Raw genomic sequence first — 23,750 nt, 5'->3', positions numbered from 1 at the left:
GTAAAAAATTCCCAGATGTTCTGAGAGGGCGGGGAGGATTATGTAGGCGTTCCCACAAGTAATTCGGGCCCGAGCCATGTAGGGCTTTAAAGGTAAAAACCAACATGTTGTACTGCGCCAGGAAGCTAATTGGCAGCCAGTGAAGAGATTTCAATACTGATGTTATATGGTCAAACCTAAATGTCCTGGTGACCAATCTGGCTGCCGCATTTTTTATCACGGTTATCTTTTGAACCAATTGAAGCTTCCAAACTTGGTACAAGGGTAGACCCAAATAGAGCGCATTCCAGAAATCTAAGTGAGAGAATACCAGTGCTTCAAGGTCCTTTCAGTCCAGGTAGGGAAGCAGTTGGCGTATCAACCAAAGCTGATACCAAGCACTCCTGGCCGTCGCATTTATCTGATGTCACCTGCAGAGACAGATCAAGGAGTACTCCCAGACTACGGACCTCATCCTTTAGGGGAAGTGTGACCCCATCCAGGACTGGTTGGCAAATCTCCATCCCTGGACTTGGGGAACCTATCACAAGTACCTCCATTTTCTTTGAGTTTGTTTTCCCTCATCCAGCCCATTACCAACCCAAGACAGGCATCCAGAGGAGAGATGCCATCCCTAGTCACTGCAGTAGTCAGAGACATAGAGAAATACATTTGGGTGTCATCAGCGTACTGATAACACCATGTCCTGTGTCTCCGGATGATCTCTCCCAGCGGTTTCATGTAAATGTTAAACAGCATGAGGGACAGAACGGCACCCTGAGGGATGCCAGATGTCAGCTCTCTCTTGGAAGAGCAGCTGCCCCCCAGCCCCACCATCTGGAATCTACCCGAGAGGTAGGACCGAAGCCACTGGAGCACAGTGCCCCCAATGCCTAACTCCCTCAGGCATTCCAGAAGGATACCACGGTCAATGGTATCGAATGCCGCTGAGATGTCCAAGAGCACCAACAGGGTAACACTTCCCCCGTCGATGCCCAGACGGCGATTATTGAATAAGGCGACCATGGCAGTTTCAACTCCGTATCCCATCCTGAAGGCGGTTTGTTACTCTGGATAGTTATGTAAAGAGGTATTGTAGCACCTTTGAGACTAACTAACTGAGGCTGCTGCCAGCCACACTGGAGAAATAATGCAGTTTGACACCGTTTGAACTGTTATGGCTCCATTCCATGGAATTCTGGGATTTGGTAAGTTAGGGTTGCACCAGTGCTTTGTGACAAAAAAGGCTAAACATCTCACAAAACTACAAATCCCAGAATTCTATAACATTGACCCATGACAGTTAAAGCAGTGTCAAACTGCATTAATTCTACAGTAGGGATGCAGCCTCAGAGAAAGAAAGAAGTTAGTAGCATAAGCTTTTGTAGACTTGCATCTGAGGAAGTAGACTGAATTCTATGAAAGCTTATGCTACCAATTTCATTCTTTATTTGGTTAATCTCAAAGGTGCTACAATTCCCTTTTCGTTCAACATAGTGAGACTTACATCTGCATTAATATGAAAACACTGCACTGGCTATTGTCTGACTGCAATTTTGGCCAACCTTCTCTTGCAGTTTTGTACTTCTGCCATGGCCCCATGTTTGAGAGCAAATTTCTGGAACATAATAGCATTTTGTATATTCTTTTGCAGAACTCTTAGTCCTGATTTGGCATTGAATGCACACCCATTCTTTGTGAAGTGCATTTTAAATCTGGGCACAGATGAACAGATTGCCAAGTGGATCCCCTTGGCAGAAAAGTGTTACATCATAGGAGCCTATGCCCAAACTGAGTTGGGACATGGTAAGTTCTCTATGTGTTGTTGCTTTACAGACCTATGAAGCTAGGCAGGCTTTAGTGCCAAGAATACACCCAGTTGGATGCCCCAATTATTTTTTCATGGGCTTTTCGCCAAATTTGAAGGAGTTATTTGAAATGGTCTGACCGAATATATAGGCTACGTGGCATATATGGAATTTTCTCATGGTGTTCTAGTTGTTTGTCCGTTCATGCAGCGTAGTATGTTTGGCAGCCAATAGAAAGGAGCAATATAGAGAGTATTTGAGCGCTCTAAGAGGGAGGCACTCATCCTGTAGCAGTACTTTGAGATTTTGTTGATGAAAAGTCATGTGTGCACAAACAGACTTTGTTTTCAGGGAGAGAAAATAAATATACTGATATCTATTCTGTGTGTGTGTGTGTGTGTGTGTGTGTGTGCAAGAAAACAAACAATGAGGCAAATAGGAAAGCTAGGCTTTTATCCCAGTTATGGCCACTGTACATTTGTTACATCTGTCTTTCATACCATCCAACTGTCCCAGATTGGTAGGGACAGTCACAGTTAATCCCCCTTTGTCCTGTTTTTTCAACTGCTCTAAAAATGTCCTACTTTCCCTCTCCTCCTACTTTCCCTTTTCTCCCCACCTTACTTCAATTGCTACAAACAGTTCAAAGTACAAAAGTACCCAGCTCTGCGGGGAGAGAGGAGAGGAGGGGGCAAAATCTTGTCCTTCCCAGTAGGCTCACGCAAAATCACATTGCTGCAGCCTCTTCAAGCTTGTGTGTTCTTCCTCACATGTCCCCATTTTCATCTGTGAAATGTTGAAGAGTATGGTCTTTATCCCACATAGCCTTGGGGAAGCCTGACAATATGTGTGTTGATTCATTCAAGATGTCGCCCACTTCTATGTCAATGTCACATTGGCATTCATGTTGGGCTGTAGCTAGTTCTATCATGGAAAAATTAATATTGTGAAGCTCAAAATATTTTTGTCCCAATGCTCTAAGGAGAATACTTACTAATTATGCTCTGTGGAGGAGGTAATCCAAAATTTGCTGATAATATTTTTTTGTCAAATTGAGTCAGTTTATGTAGATGTTCAAAGTAGGGTGATAGAGGAAAATGTAATTAGGCATATTGACTAAAGCCTCATAGTGGTTTCAGGCTGTACCAGAGAGGTCCAAAATATGAAAGCTTACTTTTGACTAACATTGCTGTGAAAATGTAGCTTGTTGTCTGGAAGAAGAAACTGGGCTTCATCCTGAGGAAAGTCTTGGATTTGTTAACCTTGCTTGTGGCTCCTAAATCTGCTCTTGCTATACTCTGAGAAACCATGTCTTTATGCCATTTTGTTGTTAAGGAACAAATCTTCGAGGGTTGGAGACAACAGCCACTTTTGATATTGCCACTCAGGAATTTATTCTCAACACACCAACCCTCTCTGCTATGAAGTGGTGGCCAGCAGACTGTAAGTAGAAAATATCCAAAGGCGTGGGGGTGGGATTTTAGGACCACATCACCAGTCAACTTGGGGTTCATGTTTTCCTTTGGGTGTTTCCTTAGTCTCCCAGATGGACCTATAACTGAATTAAGATTTTCAGACCAGCAGTTAAGCGCTGGTAAATCATTTAGGAAGTGCGCATGTGTGAAAGCCTGCTGTGCTTCATAAACATCAGGGGATCATTGGCTCCCCTTCAGCGTCCCTGAATCGTTCAGGGAGAGGCAAATTCCTATGAGCGCAAAGTTCCTATTCATAGAAATTTGCCTCTCCCTGAACGATTCAGGGATGCAGGAGGGGAGCCAATGATCCCCTGACGTTTAGGAAGCGTGGCAGGCTTTCACACATGACACAGCGCTTCCTAAACGATTTTGCAGCATTTTACCAACCAGCACTTAAGTGCTGGTCTGAAAATCTTTGCTGTGATACATTTCTCAGTGGAACGTTGTTATATTGGAATCATTTAGAGATCTTGTAGAGCAGTGATTCCCAAACTCTAGCCTTCCAAGTGTTTTGGACTTCTCCTCCCAGAATCACAGACCATTGGCTAAAATGACTGAATCTTCTGGGTGCTGAAGTCCCAGAGAAAGACCTGAGTTTGGGAATCACCACTGTATAGCAAGAGGGGCAGCTTCTGTATGTACATGGGGCCAATTTCCTGGAAGTTATGTTTTAAATCAGAGTTGTTCTTCTGATGGACTTGAGGAACACACATTTGCTTTTATGAGACTGAGGAAATTATCACACGAGGCTTTAAAACCACTATTAAAGTTATAAAATAGCACCTTCGGCAATATTTATCACATGGCAGCATCTCCATCTTGTTGCTATCTTGGATCAGGCATTTTTAGAGTGTTCCTTTTCATTGACAGGGAAAGCCCATCAATAAGCTGCCAATCATGCTGAAGACCCATTAGTCCTCAAGTGCAAAATGTCACTGCTACAGCAGTTCCAATATTGCCAGTCATACAGTGTCAATATCTCCTCCTCTTGCCCTACCCCTCTCCCCCTCACTATTCCCAAGCAAAATGATTTCTTATGTTTTTGTTTTTGTTTGTTTGTTTGTTTGTTTTACTTAAATCACATTAAGAAAGCTCTGAAACTGCATTAAAAATAAAAATTAAAAAACCCAAAAGGCATGCTGAGTAGACAATAGAGCACAGGGGACTGTTGCGGAGACATGCGGCAATGGGTCCTTCCAAACTGGTATGGTTCCATTTTCTTTAACTAACACAATTTTGGCAAGAACAGGGCTAGTGTGATAATGCCCATAAAGGTTTTCCATGCTTTTGAAACAGCACATTTTTGCATGCTTCAAAAATGCTTCAAAATAGAACCTTTTGGGGCCAGCACTACAATACAGTGTTGAGCAGCAGTAAAGAGGCTGATGTAGAGTCACATAAGTAGTACATTGTCCATCCTTCTAAAAAGCAAACATGACCATCACGTTTGAAAATCAGGACTTTGGATATGTTCTTCATCATCCTCTTTTAAAGACAGCTAGAAGTGTTAGATGGAACTCTTTTTCTACTCTTCTCCAGATGTTGTTGAACTACAACTGCCAGCAGCCCTATAAAATGCTGGCAGCCATAGTCCAACAACATCGGGAGGGCTGCATTATTCCCACCCCTGGTATCACTAGTGGTATGAAAATTCGGGTTGACTTTTCAAACAAATGGCAACTCTTTGTTTCTCTTGCTGTCCTCTGCGCTGCAGTGGGGCGAACGTCAACCCATGCTGCTGTTTTTGCTCAGCTTTACATAGAAGGAAGGTGTTATGGCATGCATCCATTCCTAGTGCAGATCCGCAGCCTCCAAGATCATTCTCCAGCACCAGGTAACTAACTCCAGGAGGCCTTAGGAGGGTAGTTCAAGCACCAGTTTCCATGTTGGTATACTGTGACTGCAGTTTTCTGCACAATAGTGAAAGGTGTATAAATTACACTTTTATGAAAGAGATAGATATATACAATGTATATGCCAGTGTAGTGTGTATATCAGGGGTAGGCAACCTGCGGCCCGCGGGCCGAATGCGGCCTGGCGAGGCCTTGGGACCGGCCCCAGCCCGGTCCTGCCGCCGATTGCCGCCGGGGCCTTTGGCGTCTCGCGCTATAGAAGCCTCAGAAACATGCATTTATCTTAACATTTTTTAAAATATCAGCACATTTTTTCATGTGTCCTCCATTTTTTATTTTAAAAGTGTCCTCCATTTGAAAATTTTGTCCTACATTTATCCCGGTTTATTTATTTATTTAATTTTTTTAAAAAATTATTTAATTATTTATTTATTTTGGCTTCGGCCCCCCAGTTGTCTGAGGGACAGCAACCCGGCCCCCGGCTCAAAAAGGTTGCCTACCCCTGGTGTATATTGTTGTTGTGTGGCTTCAAGTTATTTCTGAGGTATGGCAAGCCTAAGGCAACCTATCATGGGGTTTCCTGGCGATATATTCAGAGGGGGTTTGCCATTGCCTTTCTCTGAGGCTGAGAGAGTGTGACTTGGCCCAAGGTCACCTAGTGGCTTTCCATAGCTAAGTAGGGATTTGAATCCTGGTCTCCTAGAATCCCAGTCCAACACTCAAACCACTACTACAGCATGCTCACTTTATAGTCTGTACACACTCAAAACAAGGAAAAGAGTCCCCAGAAATTTCTAATGAAGGAATCTCTTAAGAACTGTACAGACAGCCTGACAGGGGCAGCTCTATGCCATTCCTGGAAGTGCTGGATTGGGGATGCAGCAATCGCACGCCATGCCTAACCTGGTATATAAAGGAGCCACGAAACATTGGCTCCTACTTGCGCCATACAAGAGGTGACATAAGCGCCCCAGCGCAGCGTTATGACACCACTCGTACACAGCGCCATTTGGGTGCTGTACACGAGGGATGTTGTCATGATATGCGTCATCTGGATGGGCATGCGCCATGATGGCAGCTGGGTGGCGATAGTAGGGCTTTGAGCATGTAAATGATCAGCCCTACCTGAGCCCTAGTTTGCCTGCAGGCCAGCACAAAGTGTCAATCTGTACAGGTTCATAGACAATTTAGTGGATTCTGAAAACAAATGATTAAGAGTCTATGGAATTTTTTCCCAATTAGATATGTTATATATTGCTGTTTCTGGAATGTACTATTAACATACAATTATATATTTTGGTAACATACAATTACACTTATACAGTGGGCCCTCCCCTTACCCAGGGGATCCGTTTTGGATCCCCCGTGTAAGGGGAAATCTGAGTATGCTCATGCCCCATTGGAAACAATGGGGGGCATGCTTACGGCTCAGGGTGGCACGTGCACCATAGGCATGCACACCATTGGTTTTATAGTTATGCAGTTTCCGCATACACTGGAAACCGCGTATAGTGTGCTCACCTATGGTGCGGGCCCACTTTATATAGTTATAATTAAGCTTGAAGAAAGTGTAATGTCCAAAAACTTGAGGTCTTTTTATTGAAAAGATTGCGAGAAATTCTAAGTCCCCAATGAACTTTTAATTTTAAAATCCTTTCTATTTCCTTTTTTTTTTTTTAAATCAAGGTCTTACCATGAATAGTCCTTATACTCTCCAGTTCCCATAGTATTAGGTCTATAGCAGACTGGTTTTGTTCCACAAAATGAGTCACTAAAATACAGCTACTCTGCAGCTTCTTAGGTTGCAAAGATGTTCCACCATTCCATTTTTAAGATACTTCATTTTTAACACATAATTATTTTTATATTTCTTACCTCTTAGAAAGGTAGAAAATCTTCAAATCCTATATTTATTTGCACTGAATAATGTACAGTCGGGCCTCTGTTTTCACAGGGGATCCATTCCGGACCCCCACCCCCCACCCCCCCATCCCGAAAATGGAGACTCGCAGATATTCAAGCCCCATAGGCTTCAATGGGCTGTGTGCCTATAAGCGTGTGCAGGGTGTGCACTGCAGGGGCTCACGTTAATGAAATGGTTGAAAATGTGCCAGGTGACCTACAATTCTGGGTATAGTTGCACTTGCTGGAGTGATCTTTGGCTTCTGAATATCATGTCCTTCATGTTCCTTGTGTTGTTGTTGTTTTAAAAAATTATGGCCTCCTAGAACTGTTGTTGTCTGGTTGAATCCCCAAACTGTCCAGTTTCATCTTTAATAATAGATGGGTTGCACAAAATAGCCCCTAGTAGGGCTTCAGTATTTCTTGAATTTACCAAAACCATTCATACATCCTGGCTCCATGGTATATTTCCTTTACAAAAGTTGGATATGGTGCAGCCTGATACATGTATGTTTTTAAATGTTTTGTTTGCTATTTTTGTTCCTCAGGAGTAACAGTAGGGGATATTGGCCCTAAAATGAACTGCGACAATGTTGACAATGGCTTTCTCATGCTGAAGAATGTTCGGGTTCCAAGAGAAAACATGTTGGCCAAATATTCTCAGGTACATTTGGCAAGAGGGAGCAAATGGGTTTATCTATATCAGAACTCTGTGCAAAACATCAAAGGCCTCTAGTAATTTTCAAATGCATGGGATTTCATATGCACTCTGTCAAGGAATTTGCGAGATCGTCATCAGTTTTCTTTCCTTTCTTGTTTTAAAACAAAAGAGAGGCCAGCCCCCATACTTATGGGGAAATCTTTGAAATTTTGCAACATTGAACGCTCAAACCTCTGAGACTGGAAGCCTTGCCAAAAGTATAACGGAGGTGGGGGATGAGGGTTAAAAAGGATCACAGTTTTGGGAGAAATATGAGATATAATAAATAAATTTCCCCCATAAGTATTTTTTTGTTAACTGCTCTCAAGTCGACATCGGCCCATGTGGCAACCCTATGGATGAGACATCTCCAAGACCCTCTATCCTCCACTGCTCTGCTTAATTCCTGCAACCCCATAAAACCTGTGACCTCCTTAATAGAGTCCATCCATCTAGCATGCAGCCTTCTTCTCTTTCTACTTCCCTCCACTTTTCCTAGCATTATTAGTTTTTCTAGTCAGTCCTCCCTTCTCATGATGTGGCCAGAGTACGACAGCCTCAGTTTTGTCATCTTGGCTTCCAGGGAGATGTCTGGCTTGATCTGGTCTAGGATCCATTGGTTTGTCCTTTTGGCTGTCCATGGGATCTTCAGCACTCTTCCCCAGCACCGCATCTTAAATGAATTGATTTTCTTCCTATCTTCTTACTTAACTGCCCAGTGCTCACATTCATACATGGTAATAGGTAACACAATGGCTTGTATGATTCTAACTTTTGTGCTCAGTTGTATACCTTTGTATTTTAGAATCTTTTCTAGTTCTGTCATAGCTGCTTCCATTCTTAATTTTCTTCTGATTTTCTGGCTGCAGTCCCTGTTCCTATCAATGTTTGATCCCAGATATGAGAATTCTTTTACTATTTCTATTTCCTCATTATCTAGGTTAAAATTGTGTAGATTCTCATGGTCATTGTTTTTGTTTTCTTTATGTTCAACATTTGCATTTTCTTCCTGATCTTCCTTAATAGGTGTTCCAGGTCCGTGAGGTTTTCTGCTACTACTATGGTGTCATGTTCATATCTTAGGTTGTGGATATTCCTTCCTCCTACTTTCACTCTTCCTTCTTCTGTGTCCACCCCTGCTTTTCTTATAATATGTTCAGCATACAAGTTGACCAGGTAGGGTGATAACATGAAGCCTTGTCTGACCTTTTGCCAATTGGGAACATTCTGTTTCTCCATGTTCTGTTCTAACAGTAGCTTCTTGTCCATCAGGACTATCAGATGTGTTGGAACTCCCATGTCTTTAAGGGTGTTCCATAGCCTTTCATGATCTATGCAATTGAAGGCTTTGCTATAGTTCGTAAAGCACATACTGATTTTCTTTTGGAATTCCCTGGTGTGCTCCATTATCCATCACATATTTGCAGTGTAGTCCCTAGCACCTCTTCCCTTCCTGAACCCCACTTTGACCTCTGAGATTTCTCTCTCCATGTATGGTTGGAGTCTATGTTGCAGAATTTTGAGAATAATTTTGCTTGCCTGGGAGATCAGTGCTGTGGTCCTATAGTGGCTGCAGTCTTTTGTGTCTCCTTTTTATGTGTGTGTGTGGATAGGGTTGTATATTGACTGCTTCCAATCTGTTGGCCGTTGTTCTGTTTTCCATATCTGTTGATGTATGTTGGTTAGCACTAGAGTTGACTCTGTTAATGTGGATTCCAGCAATTTGATTGTAATATCGTCTGTTCCTGGTGATTTGTTTTTCGCCATTTCTCTTATTGCAGATTCCACCTCACTTTTTAGAATTTGAGGTTCATCTTCATAGAATCATAGAATCGTAGAGTTGGAAGAGACCACTAGGGCCATCCAGTCCAAGAGTCATATGACTCTTCGTTCTATGTGTCCTTCATGTTGTAATCTTTTTTGTATAACTCTTCTGTGTACTGCATCCAATGTCTTTTTATTCCCTCCTGGTCTTGAATTATGTTATTTTTATTGTCATAGAGCATCCCGGTCCTTGATATGACTTTTCATTTGATTTCCCAGATCTAGTGAGATAGATCTCTCATTCTTCCCTTTTTGTTGTTGTCTTCTATTTCTCTGCATTGGTCATTATATGTAGTAACTTTCTTTATCTTTCCGCACTAGCCATTGTACTGTTGCATTAATTGTTCTTAGTTTGTTCCTAGCTCCCTTTTGTTTTTCTTCTCTTCTTTTTTTAAGTATTATGCTCTCCTAAATTCATTTGGAGGACAGGATTCTCATTTAGAGGGGCAATGCTCACATTTGCCTCTCCCCCAATAGCCACCTCTCATTGGTCCAAAACAGACAGGCCAAAAGGGCCACCATCAGGCTGCATTTGGGCTATGGCATTTACATGATGCACACCCCGAACGCAGCCGGAAGCTGCCCCAGGCCCACCCCAAGGCAAAAAAAATCAGCCTAACAAGGAGAAGTAAAAAACTGTCCTGCATCGATCAGGGTGAGAGCGGCCTCTGGCTGCTCCTTTTGACTCGTCTGGTTCACCTTAGTGTCTAGTTGCCAGATTACTTCCATTGTTGCTTTTAACAAGGCGATAAAAACAATCCTCTTCTGGCGGGCCTCCCCAGACTGACCTCTGCCCGGAACAGAACTAATTGCTCATCTTATCAAGCCCCCTCGGTATCACCACTTTTGTGAACTGTTTTAATTGTTGTTATGTAGTTATATGGTTTTATTGTTGTAATTTTATATTCAAGGGAGGGAGGGTTGAAAGGTTGGGGGGTCTGGGTTATTGTTTTTCTTGTTATTAATTTTTGTATTTATATTAACCTTTGCTGTTATCCACCTCGATCCTCAAAACGGAGAGGCAGGATACAAATATTTATTATTATTATTATTATTATTATTATTATTATTATTATTTACTTGCATGTTTAACTGTTTGGGCTCAAAGCTGTTATCAATACTCCCACTTCTTGGTCTGTTTTATGGTATGTCTTATATTCAAATTATTATTCCTGCAAGTGATTCCTGCGATTGAGCCCCAAGATTATGTTGCACACAATACAGGTAAATTCTTTCTCTGTGAAACAGATATTCCAGAGATATATTCCCAAATGTTTTGATAAGAATATAGAGCTAGACTTAGAACCAGTTTGGGGACTCCTTGATATGGATCATGACTCAGAAGCTTTGGATTCTTGTTTCTCATAATTCATAGCAGTCCCACCCTCCCTTTTCACTTCTTTTTGTTCTGTACATTCCAGGTTTTGCCAGATGGTCAGTATAAGAAACAAGGTGCTGAGAAGATTGCCTACTTGCCTATGACTTTGACCCGTGTGCACGTAATTCAGCTTGAAAATGTCCCAACCCTGATGAAGGCGTGCACCATTGCTATCCGATATTCTGCAGTACGCCGACAGTCTGAGTTGAAGCCTGGGTATGATATGAGAAAGGAGATCTGGCTCCAGTCAAGAGGACCATCATTTTCCAGCTCCTCTGTTGCTATTCTTCTTGTGGATTTGCTTTCCTCCTTTCATCTTTTTGTTGTTGCTGGCTATTCTTTTTCTTCTCTCAATTTGCATTTATAAAGTCAAAGATGAGGATTACTGGAGGCACTGCTGAGGAGGAACTGAGAGCCTTATCACATTGCAAACAAATCCCACAGGCAAATGAAGAGGAAAGTGTTTCTTTTTCTGTCTTCACATGATGTCAAAACACTTTCATTCTCTTTCAGTCTTAAAAGCATGGGAGAAGGTGATTAAAGTGTCCCTTTGCCAAATGGATTTTTCCAACCTGGTAAAAAGGACACTTTTACAACCCTATTCAATGCTTTTATGACTGGATGAGAATACTTCGGCATCATGCAGAGACAGAAAGAGAAATGTTCTTCTCTCTGTTTGCCTGCTGGGTTTGTTTATAATGCGATAAGGCTGTGAGTGTGGGTTCATAGTGAGTCATCCCTGGAGACACAAAAGGGAGACGGTGTTGTTGTTCTCCTATGATAGGATGGGCAATTTAATTGGATCAGTAACCACTTTGGTCCCTCCTAGGGCCCAACTTGGCCTGTACCCCTCAAAAAATATGGAGGGATGGGTTTTTCCAGAACTATAAGTGACTTGTGAATTGGAAGCACAAAAATGTCCTTCCACACACTCAATAAAACAAAACCTTCTGCCTTGAATGACAACTGCCAGAATCTTGCTTCACTTCAAAGCTTTGGTTCTTAACCTATACCTTAACCACAAAATCTGCAAATAGCCTTGGTCTGATTCTGGAAGCTAGGATTGGTGTGCTTAGCCAAGCTTTACTGAATGAACCAGAGAATGCAGAAGCCCTTCCTGTTGGTATTGGCAAATCATTTCTAATGATAACAAACGAAATTTTCTTCCAATAATCAATGTGAGGGAAGAAAATTAAAGAATCAAAGGCCTTCACCAATGATGTAGTAATCTTTCTGGAAGATCCTAAAGAATGTCTGGAAGATGTAATTAAAACATTTCCCAAAAACACCAACCTCACAGGGTTTAGAGTAAACAAAGAAAAGTTGGCAATAATTACAAAGAATGCAACAAAAAATGAAATACATATAATCAAGGAAAGATTTGGTTTTCAAATTTTTTTAAAAAGTGAAATAATTAGGGATTAATCTAACAGGTAAAAATTTAGAATTATTTGACAATAATTATGCTAAAATATGGGCCAAAATCTAAAAAGATTTTAAAAGTTGGTCAGATGTACATTTACTGATGGGGAGGATGACAACTATAAAATGAATGTCCTGCCAAACTTTTTGTTACTTTTCAAAACCTCCCCATACTAGCAAATGATAATCCTTTTGAAATTTGGGAAAGGAAATTTTGTTTATTTGGAAAGGGAAAAGACCCAGAATAAAAAGAAAAGTACAGTGGTACCCCGGGATACGAATTGATCGCGTTACAAAATTTCAGGGGTACGAAAAAGTTAGATTGGAAAAAACTGTTCCGGGTAACGAAAGATTTTTCGGGTTACGAAATTCATTTCGGCGCGTTTCGGCGCGAAATTCAAATGCGAAGCGCGGCTAGCGGCTTTCCAGCGCTAACGGAAAGCCTTTTCGGGTTGCGAAATGTATCGGGTTACGAACGGCGCCGCGGAACGAATTAATTTCGTAACCTGAGGTAGCACTGTACTGCAAGATTCTAGACAGGAAGACTGGGTCTTCCAAATTTCAATTTATACTACCATGCTTGTTGTATTGCTTGGATGAAATAATGGATCACATTAGAGGACCAAAAGCTTTTACAATTAGAAGGCCCAGATACACGTTTTGGATGGCACTCCTATTTGGGGTATAAAAAGTTGGATAAAAATAAAGATTTGGAAACCATTTCATTAGAAGAACTCTACTAAAAGTTTGGATTAAATGTAAAAACAAGTTCTACAGAAAAATTCCAGGCATTTATTAAAGGTGATAAGATGGGCCAGGAAAAATGGTTAACTTATAATGACATTCTGATGAAAGAAAATGAGAATTCCACATTAAAAGCCAGAGAAGAATTACTGAACGAAGGATTATTTTTTTTTGTCAATGGTTCACCCATTGACAATTATATGAAAGAACAAAAATGGATCTCAAACTTGAGGATATAGAATCATCACAGACAGAATTAGATAAAATCATAATTTTATCAGTGGCCGAACAAATGCAACCCAGATGCAACCCAGATCCCAGCTGTGCTTACCCAGTGACTTTTCAAAAATGGCAAAATCTCATTTTTGAAAAGCTGCTGGATAAGTGTGGCTGGAATCTGGGCCGCATACGGGTTGCATTTGCCCAGCCGCTGGCAAGTGGAAAACACCTGGTTTTAAACTTAAATACACCATTATCCTGTCAACGATAAGGCACTTTAAAAGCAATGCAATAATCATCTGTGTTTGTCTAAACCAGTGTTTGTGTTAAGAAAAAAAAAAGGAAAAATTGCCTTTCCTCAGTGACCCAGAAGCAAAGATTCTTGACTATCAAACTCAGCAACAGAAGCTTCTACCTCAGCTGGCAACTGCCTACGCCTTTCACTTTGTTAGCAACTATCTGAAGGAGATTTTAGATGGAGGCTATACAGAAACTAAAGAAGGGAAGTGTGGCTTGGTTCCAGAGGTAATGTAAATCTTCACGTCTTTACAAAGCAAGATAAGAATTGTCAGTTATTTCAACTTGCGGTGAGGGAACAATTTTATATGCTAACAATGCAATCTTATAAATAGCATCTCAAAGGTCTCACTGTGTTCAGTGAAACTTGTGTCTGTTATGTGTCTTCCAGTCATTTCCAACTTCATGGGGTTTTCTTGGCAAGATTTATTCAGAGGAGGTTTGCCATTACCTTCCCCTGAGGCTGAGATCATGTCATTTGCCCAAGGTCACCCAGTGCACTTTATGGCCAAACTGAGAATTGAACTCTGGTCTCCAGAGTCATAGTCCAACACTCAAACCACTATGCCATGCTGGCTCATTTAAGTGTGTAGTAGCTTGCAACCTAAGCTGTGCTCCACCTATTAATGAATTCTCATTAAAATGTGATAAACAAGAAGTGGCCATACTATTTTCTACTAGAGAGAAGAGATGATGGTGCCCCTTCCTCTTCCATGTATGGTAGCTGACAAAACTTCAGCCTCATTTAAGAAATTTTATGCCAATTATATCATTTACTGGATTCTAAAGAAATACAGTTTATTTAGATGGGGAGCCTATGCTAAGACCTAAGAGAAGGTAGCATTAATTCAGATATGAAAAATGATCCATTGGTCAATGTTAAGAAAGCAATGTATATGAAGTGACATAAATTTAATTTTCCCTGATGCAGAGAAGCTAGGCCAGTTGAAAACCATTTGGAGCTCTTTTTATAATGCTGCGATTGCAGATGATTTGTATTGTTCACATAAATTTGCATGCTCTTAATTAACACCAGTATTTCTGCTTTATTTGCAGCTTCATGCACTTATTTCAGGCCTTAAAGCGATAGCTACAGACTATACTTCATCCGGTGTGGAGGTGTGCCGGAAGGCCTGTGGAGGACATGGATACTCTCTTCTCAGTGGTTTACCTTCCCTGTACACTAAAGTGGTTTCATCTTGTACTTATGAAGGTGAAAACACTGTTCTCCTTTTACAGACAGCCAGGTAACTTCACTAAAATATAGTCAAGATCTTAAGGCAGACCTAACATGGGGTTTTCTTGACAGGATTTGTTCAGAGGAGCCATTGTCTTCCCTTGAGGCTTTAATGGCCAAGCTGGGAATCAAATCCTGATCTTCAGAGTCATAATCCAACACCCAAACCACTATGCCATACTAGTGGTGTGATAATAGGTGCATGAGGAGATAAGGAGGAAGAGGTCAATATGTGTTGCTGAAGCAGTACTGCAACTCTCTTCTCTCTTCCAGAAACTGACCAGAAATTTGCTAGGGGTTCTCCAGAACAAAAAGGGATAGAAACTTCTGCTGTTAATAATTTCTGGGGTTTCTGCATTACAATTTAGACACTATATTCATAACCAGGAAAGTGCTTGAATATAATTTTACAAAGATAAAGGTTTTCTCTTGACAAGATTGTCTACTCGTGTCCAACTGTAAGTGGGGGGGTGCTCATCTCCGTTACTAAGCCAAAGAGCCAGCATTGTCAAAGATGACTATGTGATCATGTGGTCAGCATGACTGCACAGAACGCTCTTACCTTCCCACTGAAGTGGTACCTATTTATCTACTTGCACTTTTACATGTGTTTGAACTGCTAGGTTGGCAGAAGCTGGGACTAGGGATGGGAGCTCACCCCATCACACAGCACTTGGGTTTCAAACTACCCATCTACTGACCTTGCAGTCGCTGAGCCACAGCATCCCTTATCATTTACTACTACCAATTAATTACAACAGTTAACAAAAAAGCTTCTTTTTACAAAGTCTTTTTACTTCTACCTAGCTCCCCTTTCTTCCTTGTCCTTCGCCTAGCTAGAGGTTTGGGGGTTTTTCTTAGCAACATCAGCTTTGGGATGGCAAACACTGGGAAACAAAAAATTCCAGTGTTGGGATGCAGAAGTATGTTGTGAACAATGCAGTAAATACTGAACAGGAGTCTACTTGAACCAATCCAACTGTGTACCTCCTTACAGCAGGCAAGGTAAGCAGCACCTGCCTTTAGAATCCCTTACTAAACATGTATGAGAAGCAAAAGATAAAGAAGGGGAGAGCAGCTAAGCCTCACTAGCTATCCCCAACATGTCAACAACATGTCAACAAGCATATATCTATAAGTTTAGCCAACAAAATGGAAATTATTAGAAAAGTGGAGGCCGGTGAAAGAAAAAATAATCATAGCTGGATCCATTTTGGAAGAAGCCTTGGAGTGGTCTCGTGAAGTTTTCAAATGTTTTTCTTTACTCATGCAGTGTTTACCTGACCTGGTCCTGGTTGTTTCATTTCACATGTGCATATCTTTCGTTCTGAATAAAATGTCATCTGAGACATGTTCAAGCTGCTCTTCTTTTTTTGTGGTGTCAGAAGCTATCCCAATTCTTGCTGCCTTTGATACCAAAGTTTCTATTAAGAAAATAATGCCCAGGAACACATTTTGCTTTGTTAACTGAGGTATACCTGTTTAGTGTTCCAGTAATCTGTATCATGAGCGTATGGAAACTTTAGACAAAATTGTATTGGTCTGTTAGCAGAATGTAAATCTTCACCACTGTACTAACACAGGCACCTTAACCGCCTTAACCACCACTGGTTAAGGGAGAAGGTTGCTCTGTCTTCCCCAGGTGGGGAAGGTATGTTCTTGTGCAAAAGAAGTTCTTGTGGCAGTATAACCAGGAGTTATGCCAGAATGAGCCACCAAAAGGATTCTTGTCATATTATTATTTTACTGTTACCTTATCCTATTCTATCCTTTTTTTTAACACCTGAAAAAATAAAGGTTACAAAATGATATATAGTTCACAAATTGATTTGGGATGGCAATTTGTCTCAGTTTTCATTATCTTTCTCCTTAGGTTTCTGACAAAATACTTTGGGATTGCAAAAAAAGGCCAGCCTGTCCCTCCAACAGTTGCCTATTTATCTTCCAAACACTTTGGAAAATGCCAAGCCCAGGAAAAGAATGATTTCCTAAATCCTGATGTTTACACTGATGCTTATCAGCAGCGAGCCTTCAGGTTGGCATGAAGACTCTAGAACCCAATGTTCTCTTGATATGTCTGCTTGGATGATTCTCATGTCCCACCCTTAGATTCAGGATGTGTGCCAACAGATCAAGTGTAGTGCACTGGTTGAGAAGAGAGGTCTTAGGACAGGGGAGGGAAAACGTATTTGACCTGGGGGTCAAATTCCAATTTGCACAGAGTCTCTGAAACTGCATAATAGCAGTGGGAAGTGTTAAATCCAAGGGGACAGGCCAAGAACAAAGCAGGCAGGACTGTGACTGACTGACAGTCATTTACGGTTATTATTATAGCAAAGGGTGTTGTATACAGTTAGTAAGGAAATATAGCTATAGTTTTTTGTGAGTTTTTTTGGCTATGTGGCCATGTTCTAGAAGAATTTATTCCGGATGTTTTGCCAGCATCTGTGGCTGGCATCTTCAGAGAATGCTGTGTGACCCTGGGTAGGGAGAACTGATTTCCATATTAATCTGTGTATTGATCTGTTGTTGATGGCCAGGCTTTAGGGTGGGAGGATATGCAAAGAGGATTAGTGTCTGCTAATTGGTGATCATTGTCTGCTGGGAAAACCCCTGAGCCTGGGTGGTTTCTCATTTGCATTTGCTGATGTATAGCTATTTGCACTATTATTTGACATCTTTTTTGTCTGTATTTGCCATTCTTCATTCCTACCTACAGAATGCTACAAAGTGCAGCAATCAAATTCCAGAGTTTGGTTCACTTAGGAATTGCAGAACATGAAGCCTGGAACAGGTGCTCTGTCCAGCTCGTCTGGGCTGCTATGGTTGGTATTCATTTTGCCTTTCAGCACAGGCTGAAGTTGTAGCTACTCAGAGACATATCAGGGGAAAGAAGCTCCACTCAGTAGGAGTATGAGTCCTACATACTCTTCAGCCATCTTAATATTTTAATGCTTTGACTGAAGACAGTTGATAGGAACTTTGACTTGAACTCAGAACCTAGAACCTACCTTCCATGCACAGAATGGCCCTGCTCACAAAAACACTGTACCCAATTTTTGCCCCTTCTCCCCCTTGTCCCAAAGAGCAACTCGTCCCACCCATAAGGGTTCCCCAAACCTCTATGTAGCATAGGTTCCCTAAGCAAGAAGGAACAAGCTGAGGAGTCCTCTCCCATCAGCTCAGTTGCACTGGTCTAAATCAGAATTGTTGGTAACTGCCCTCGAGTCGACATTGACCCATGGCGACCCTGCTGACACCCTGTCCTCCACTGCTCTGCCTAGTTCCTGCAAATTCGTAGTCATGATTTCTTTAATAGAGTCCATCCGTCTAGCATGTGGCCTTCCTCTTTTTCTACTTCCCTCTGCCTTTCCTAGAATTTTTTTTACCAATGATTCATGCCTTCTCGTGATATGGCCAAAGTACAACAGCCTACGTTATGTCATCTTGGTTTCTAGGGAGATTTCTGGCTTGACCTGCTTTATGACTAATTTGTTTGTCTTTTTGGCTACCCACAGGATCCTCAGCACTCTTCTCCAGCACCATATCTCAGCTGAATTCATTTTCCTCCTGTCTTCTTTCTTAACTGTCCAGCTCTCACATCCATACATGGTAATAGGGAATACAATGGCTTGTACAATTCTAACTTTTGTGCTGAGTTATATATCTGCATTTTATGATCTTTTCTAGTTCTTTCATAGCTGCCCTTCCCATTCTTAATCTTCTTCTGATTTACTGGCTGCAACTGGATGCAACTGAGTAAATGCAGACTTGAAATCAAAGCCCCATAATGCAGGAGTGACACCTACTTTCTTCATGCCTTTGCTAAATCCACTTTGAGTGTATGTAAAATGCTAATAATCATTCTGCATGGAGGTGTCCTATGTGGGATGTGTATCTGATTGTTGATTATTATTTTTTTCAGGCTCACAGTCACTACATTGTGGTGAAACAGTTTGTCAAAGCACTGCAAAGGTATGAAGAAGAGGTTGCAATACACAGGATCCTCAAACATCTCTGTGACCTTTTTGCACTGCATGGGATGTTCTTGAATATGGGAGATTTTATGCAGGATGGCTATCTTTCCTCAAAGCAAACTGCCATGGTGACTGAATCCTACTTGGATCTCCTGTCTATCATTAGGTAGGAGGATTCTCTTGTTTCAAAAGAATGCATTTTGCTTCATGTTTCTTTCATGCGGCCATTATTGATAGCTCCATTCAAAGCTACAAAATTACCTCTCATTTTGGACTGGTGAAGCAGGAGGCTCACATATTTCAGGAACAGCAGGAGACATAGCTGGCTACTGTATTTTCTTTATAAAGCTACTTTGTACCTCCTTTTTGCTAGAGGTGGAACCATAAAGTACCAGAGCCTGATGACAGCAGAACTCCCTCCACCCCATGTGCACATTTATCTTTTGCTCTGAGGCTGAATGTTGGAGGTTGGAGAGCAGTAGAGTCTTCTCTTTCTGCTCTAGGTTTCTTGGCAAAAACACCTGCTACAGTACAGTACAGCACCCTGGTTGCAGGGTAAAGTGAGTGATCACCTCCAGGGCTGGGCAATATGTGATGTCCATCCATATGTTGCTGGGCTGTTGCATTGCACCAAGGAGCCTGTTCTATCCAGGTTTTAGCTCAGCCAGATTCAGAGATTTCCTGAAACAAAATGAGGCTACTGATGCTACAAATTCTATTATTATTATTATTATTATTATTAGACAACAAAAAGAAAAATTATAACAAAGTAATACATTTATATAAGTGCAAAACAGTATAATTATTCAAATTATCTATTCCGTTATCTATTTTATTGTTGTCTATATTTTTCTACTATCTATAACCCGCCCACCCGGTAACATAAAATTGATAGTTTGGTATATTTTTAAAGCATTTAATTTATCATTTTATTCTTCTTGTATTCAATCATTTCAGCATTGATCTGCTTTATCCCAATACTGTATATATCTACTATTCTTTATCCACCCATACATTTATTTCCTGCTGGTGGATGTGAGCTCTTTTAAATATTGCATTTTCATAGAATCACAGAGTTGGAAGGGTTCATATGGTCATTAGCTAGAACATCTCCAACAGATAGCTGGCCAACCTCTTTTTCGAAAATGTTCAGAGAAGGAGACCCCACCACCTCCCTGGACAATTGATTCCATGCCAAACTGCTCTCACTGTCAAGAGGTTCCTTCTAATGTTCAATCAAAATTGACTCTCCTGTAACTTAAAATCATTAGACCTAGTCCTATCCTCTGAGTATCACGACTCGTTTTTTTATTTAACGGTAACATCCACCATCATTATACTTAGATCACCCCAACTCAAAGGTTTCTAGCTATGACTCTGAATACCATTTTGCACTCCTAAGGCTCTCTTATTTCAAAGACACTATTTACTTTTCAAAGTATGAAAGGCACTTAACCCTTGTGACAAATTCCATGTTTAAATGATGTGTCTTGTGGTGTGTAAATATCTTACCTATTTTAAATAAAAGCAGGCATTCAGTAAGTGTTCCTTTGCTTTTGTTTTCATCCTGGTTCTGACATCTTGAAGAGCATGGAAGCTAGGACCTCTCGTCTTTATTTATTGGATTTATATCCCGCCTTTCTCCCAAAACCAGATTCAAAGAGGCTAATGATGAAATAAGTGGATACATGAACACTTTGTGATGTTAATGCAAAATCAGTTGTGTAAGCTTTCTAAATATGGCAGTCATAAAATCTGAAAGCTTGAGTGTGGTATTATAAGCTTATAGTTGTAAACTGCTTAAACACTGTTAGTTCAGTATGAGGTGGTATATAAATGAAGCTGTTTGTTTTTGTTTTGTGAAGCACTAGTGGGCTCAGGGCATTCACACAGGGCATGTTGAGGCCTTAGAGACCTGCAGTTTCTGTATGTCTAGAGTCATAAGTTGTGTGGCCCTGCTAATGTCCTCTGTGTGTTTTTATTTATTTATTTAGTTATTTAGTTAGTTAGTTAGGCCCTGGACAGACAGGCCCTTTGTGGCATCATGGTAACGTGCTAGGGTTGCCTCAGGGCAGTGCATGCACACGCCCCGCAACCCTAGCACATGACAAGGACGTCGTAGCTGCACAGCAGCATCTACACGTCGGGCACAGCTATGACATCGCAGCAGCACAGCTTCCAAACAGCGCTGTGCAGCTGCAATGCCAGTGCGATGTCTCTGGTGGTTTGCGGCGGTGCAAAGGAGCCGCTTCCAGGCACTCCTTTCTTGCTGCACGGCAGCGTCACAGAATTTGGTTGCTGCAGCGCTGCTGCGGAGCAAGGAAAGACACTCTTTTTGGTGCTCTGTACCACACCTTAGTTATTGGATTTATATCCTGCCTTTCTCTCAAAATGGGATTTTCATACTGAACAGCTGTTTCTGTATATTCGCCTTTGTGTATTACGTAGCAGACAATGGGCTCTGCACTGGGTAAAAGCTACTATTATTTATTTATTTATTTATTTATTTATTTATTTATTTATAGTATTTATACCCTGCCCTTCAGCCCTAAAGGCTATCAAATCGGCTTAGGCTGCAGAGCAGATTTTCTCTAAAGTGGCCTCTACCCAAAGAGAGATGTATTTTCTTCCTGTACATCTTTCACCACATCCAAGGTTTGTTTTTTTCCTAATGGAATGCATCTGCTTGTGTTTTTATTGTAATTTATATATTAGGCTATTTATTTGGATATAATGGGTTGGATTTTCTGTTGTATACTCTTGGAGATATAAATCATGACCCAAAAATTATAACATTTCCTTTACCTTTTCAGGAGGGATGCTGTGCCATTAGTGGATGCATTTGACTTCTCTGATGGAAATCTAAATTCTGCCCTTGGAAGCTATGATGGCCATGTCTATGAGCGCCTTTATGAGTGGGCCAAGAAGTCCCCAACTAATCAACAGGTGAGAACAGTGCACACTGAACAATAGGCTGGCAGATGGAGAGCTTATAAAATTACTTTTGGAGTCTACAATTCCCAGACTCCCCAGCAAGCCTGCCCAGTGCATCTCTACTCTCATTTATCCCAGTGGCAATGCTTGCTGGAGCATTCTGAGAGCTGTAATCCAAAAGAGACTTTGACAAATCCTGGACAGATGTCTGTTTTCAAAATGAAGAGATAAGGCTACCAGTTAAAAGCATCAATTACTAGCACTTCATCATAAGAGAACAGGGTCTATTTTGCACATCTAACAGAAACAAAATACTAATACATTTTAGCTTTAAGTTCCTTCAGTCAGTAACTAAGGGCTGGTACAGATGGGCACTTTGCGCCAGCCTGGGCCTGAAATTAGGGCTAGATAGAGGTGGGCATCCACATGTGCCCAGCCCTACTATCGGTGCCTGTGCGCCATCATGGTGTGCTGCCGTTTACATGGGGAGTGCCAGGATGATGCACATGCATCAGAGTGGCCAAATGGCGTTTACCAGAAGGGGCTTCATCATGGCACGCAAGTGCCATGATGACACCCCTAAAAAGAAGCTGCCTAGAGCGGCTTCTTTTTAGGGAGTACATCAGTTTCACACTGTGCGGCTGCTGTGAAACTGATCAGGGTCAAAGACAGGTGTCTTTTAGCCACCCATCTGTATAGCTTCTAAGTCTCGGGGTAGATGTTTTAATCATTTAGAAGGGAGGAGAAAAAACATACAAAACCTAGGAAATCATTGAACAGGGATGCCATGGGGATGAGAGTTGTCCAGTCTACTTGAAGGAATGCTTCCTCCCATACACTTCGATCCTCCAGGAAAAACCTTTTACAATCTAGAAAGACCGGACCGGCAGTGACCTCCTGGAGATCCTTTTCTGTCACCACTCCAAAAACTTGGAATGACCTGCCAGAAGAGATTCGCCAATTATCCTCACTCGAGGCTTTTAAAAAGGTGACAAAAACCTTTCTCTTCCAGCAGGCCTTCCCCAATTGATAATGCCCAGAACCAATTGAATCCCCCTTTTATTATTATTTTTTACTTGTGATTTGTTTTTAACTTTGATGTATTGTTATGTATTTTTAAACATTTTTTTACTGTTTAATTTTATAGTTGGGAGGGAGGGTTGGGTCAGGGTTTTGTGGGGGTTGTTGTTTTTATTGTTGTATATTGTATTTGCTTTGTTGTTACCCTCCTCAATCAGAAGAGGTAGGATATAAATAAATATTTATTATTAGTATTAGTATTAGTATCATCTGAGGAACCATGGAACAGCCAGAATTAGACCTGAGAGGGCCAGAGGTTCTTCACTCATGTTAAAGGAGCACTGCAAAAAAAAAAAAAATTCTGGTTGTACAGCTCTCCTTACTTTTTTCCCTTTCTCTGGTGCCCTTTGGAACACATAAGAAGGACAATCCACCCCAGTTCAGTTGCAGATCAATCTTTCCAGATGGATAAAGTCCAAGGGGATCCACCTTTGCCGTGTTGAGATGGATATTGAAAAGAGACCTGAGAATTAGAGAATTTGTTTAAGCGGTATTAGGAATTGTGTAAGCATTATTAGTAGTTGCTTGTGCCACAAGAAAAAGACTAGGTTCAATTTTCTCCATTTTGCTTCCTTTCCTTTTCTGTCTCTCAACAGGAGAACCAGGTCTTTGAAACCCATTTGAAGCCACTTTTCCAGAATGCCCTCTCAAAGTTATGAAAGATGGGAATGGAACACAGGCAGTTACTTTTCCTACTCTCCTCAGAGCAATATTAATTTTTATCGAGAATACAATTCATAAAATGTAAGAGTGGAGTGTTTTGTTTGTCCAGTCACACTGCTGAGCATAGACCAAGCAAGCAGAAGAATTCATCTGTGGGTGAGAACCCTTGTATCTTCACCAGACTGAAAGCACATAATAGTCTGTGGAAAGCCCAGTCTCCTGGAATTGACACTTTAGGATTTCATCCTGCAAGACTTT

The 23,750-nt window shown here is 41.2% G+C and overlaps 1 protein-coding gene across 1 annotated transcript in view; it reads left to right on the top strand.

The window, feature by feature from the left end:
- LOC149321275 (peroxisomal acyl-coenzyme A oxidase 2-like) overlaps positions 1-23,488 on the top strand; it is a 28,780-nt gene extending 5,292 nt beyond the window's left edge. The window contains exons 3-14 of the mRNA XM_089494159.1: positions 1,634-1,785; positions 3,123-3,230; positions 4,977-5,096; positions 7,566-7,681; positions 10,963-11,135; positions 13,667-13,829; positions 14,658-14,848; positions 16,712-16,873; positions 17,558-17,663; positions 18,764-18,981; positions 21,629-21,761; positions 23,426-23,488. Of these exons, the coding sequence (XP_089350285.1) occupies positions 1,634-1,785; positions 3,123-3,230; positions 4,977-5,096; positions 7,566-7,681; positions 10,963-11,135; positions 13,667-13,829; positions 14,658-14,848; positions 16,712-16,873; positions 17,558-17,663; positions 18,764-18,981; positions 21,629-21,761; positions 23,426-23,488 (1,705 nt within the window). The remainder of the gene's footprint in view (positions 1-1,633; positions 1,786-3,122; positions 3,231-4,976; positions 5,097-7,565; positions 7,682-10,962; positions 11,136-13,666; positions 13,830-14,657; positions 14,849-16,711; positions 16,874-17,557; positions 17,664-18,763; positions 18,982-21,628; positions 21,762-23,425) is intronic.
- Positions 23,489-23,750: the final 262 nt, after the last annotated feature.

The sequence above is a fragment of the Sceloporus occidentalis genome, unplaced genomic scaffold (assembly GCF_023333645.1).
Source record: "Sceloporus occidentalis isolate IW3139 unplaced genomic scaffold, rSceOcc1.0.p SCAF_1, whole genome shotgun sequence".
Lineage (NCBI taxonomy): Eukaryota > Metazoa > Chordata > Lepidosauria > Squamata > Phrynosomatidae > Sceloporus > Sceloporus occidentalis.
The sequence above is the reverse complement of the archived record's forward strand: the minus strand, read 5'-3'. Positions and strand labels throughout refer to the sequence as shown.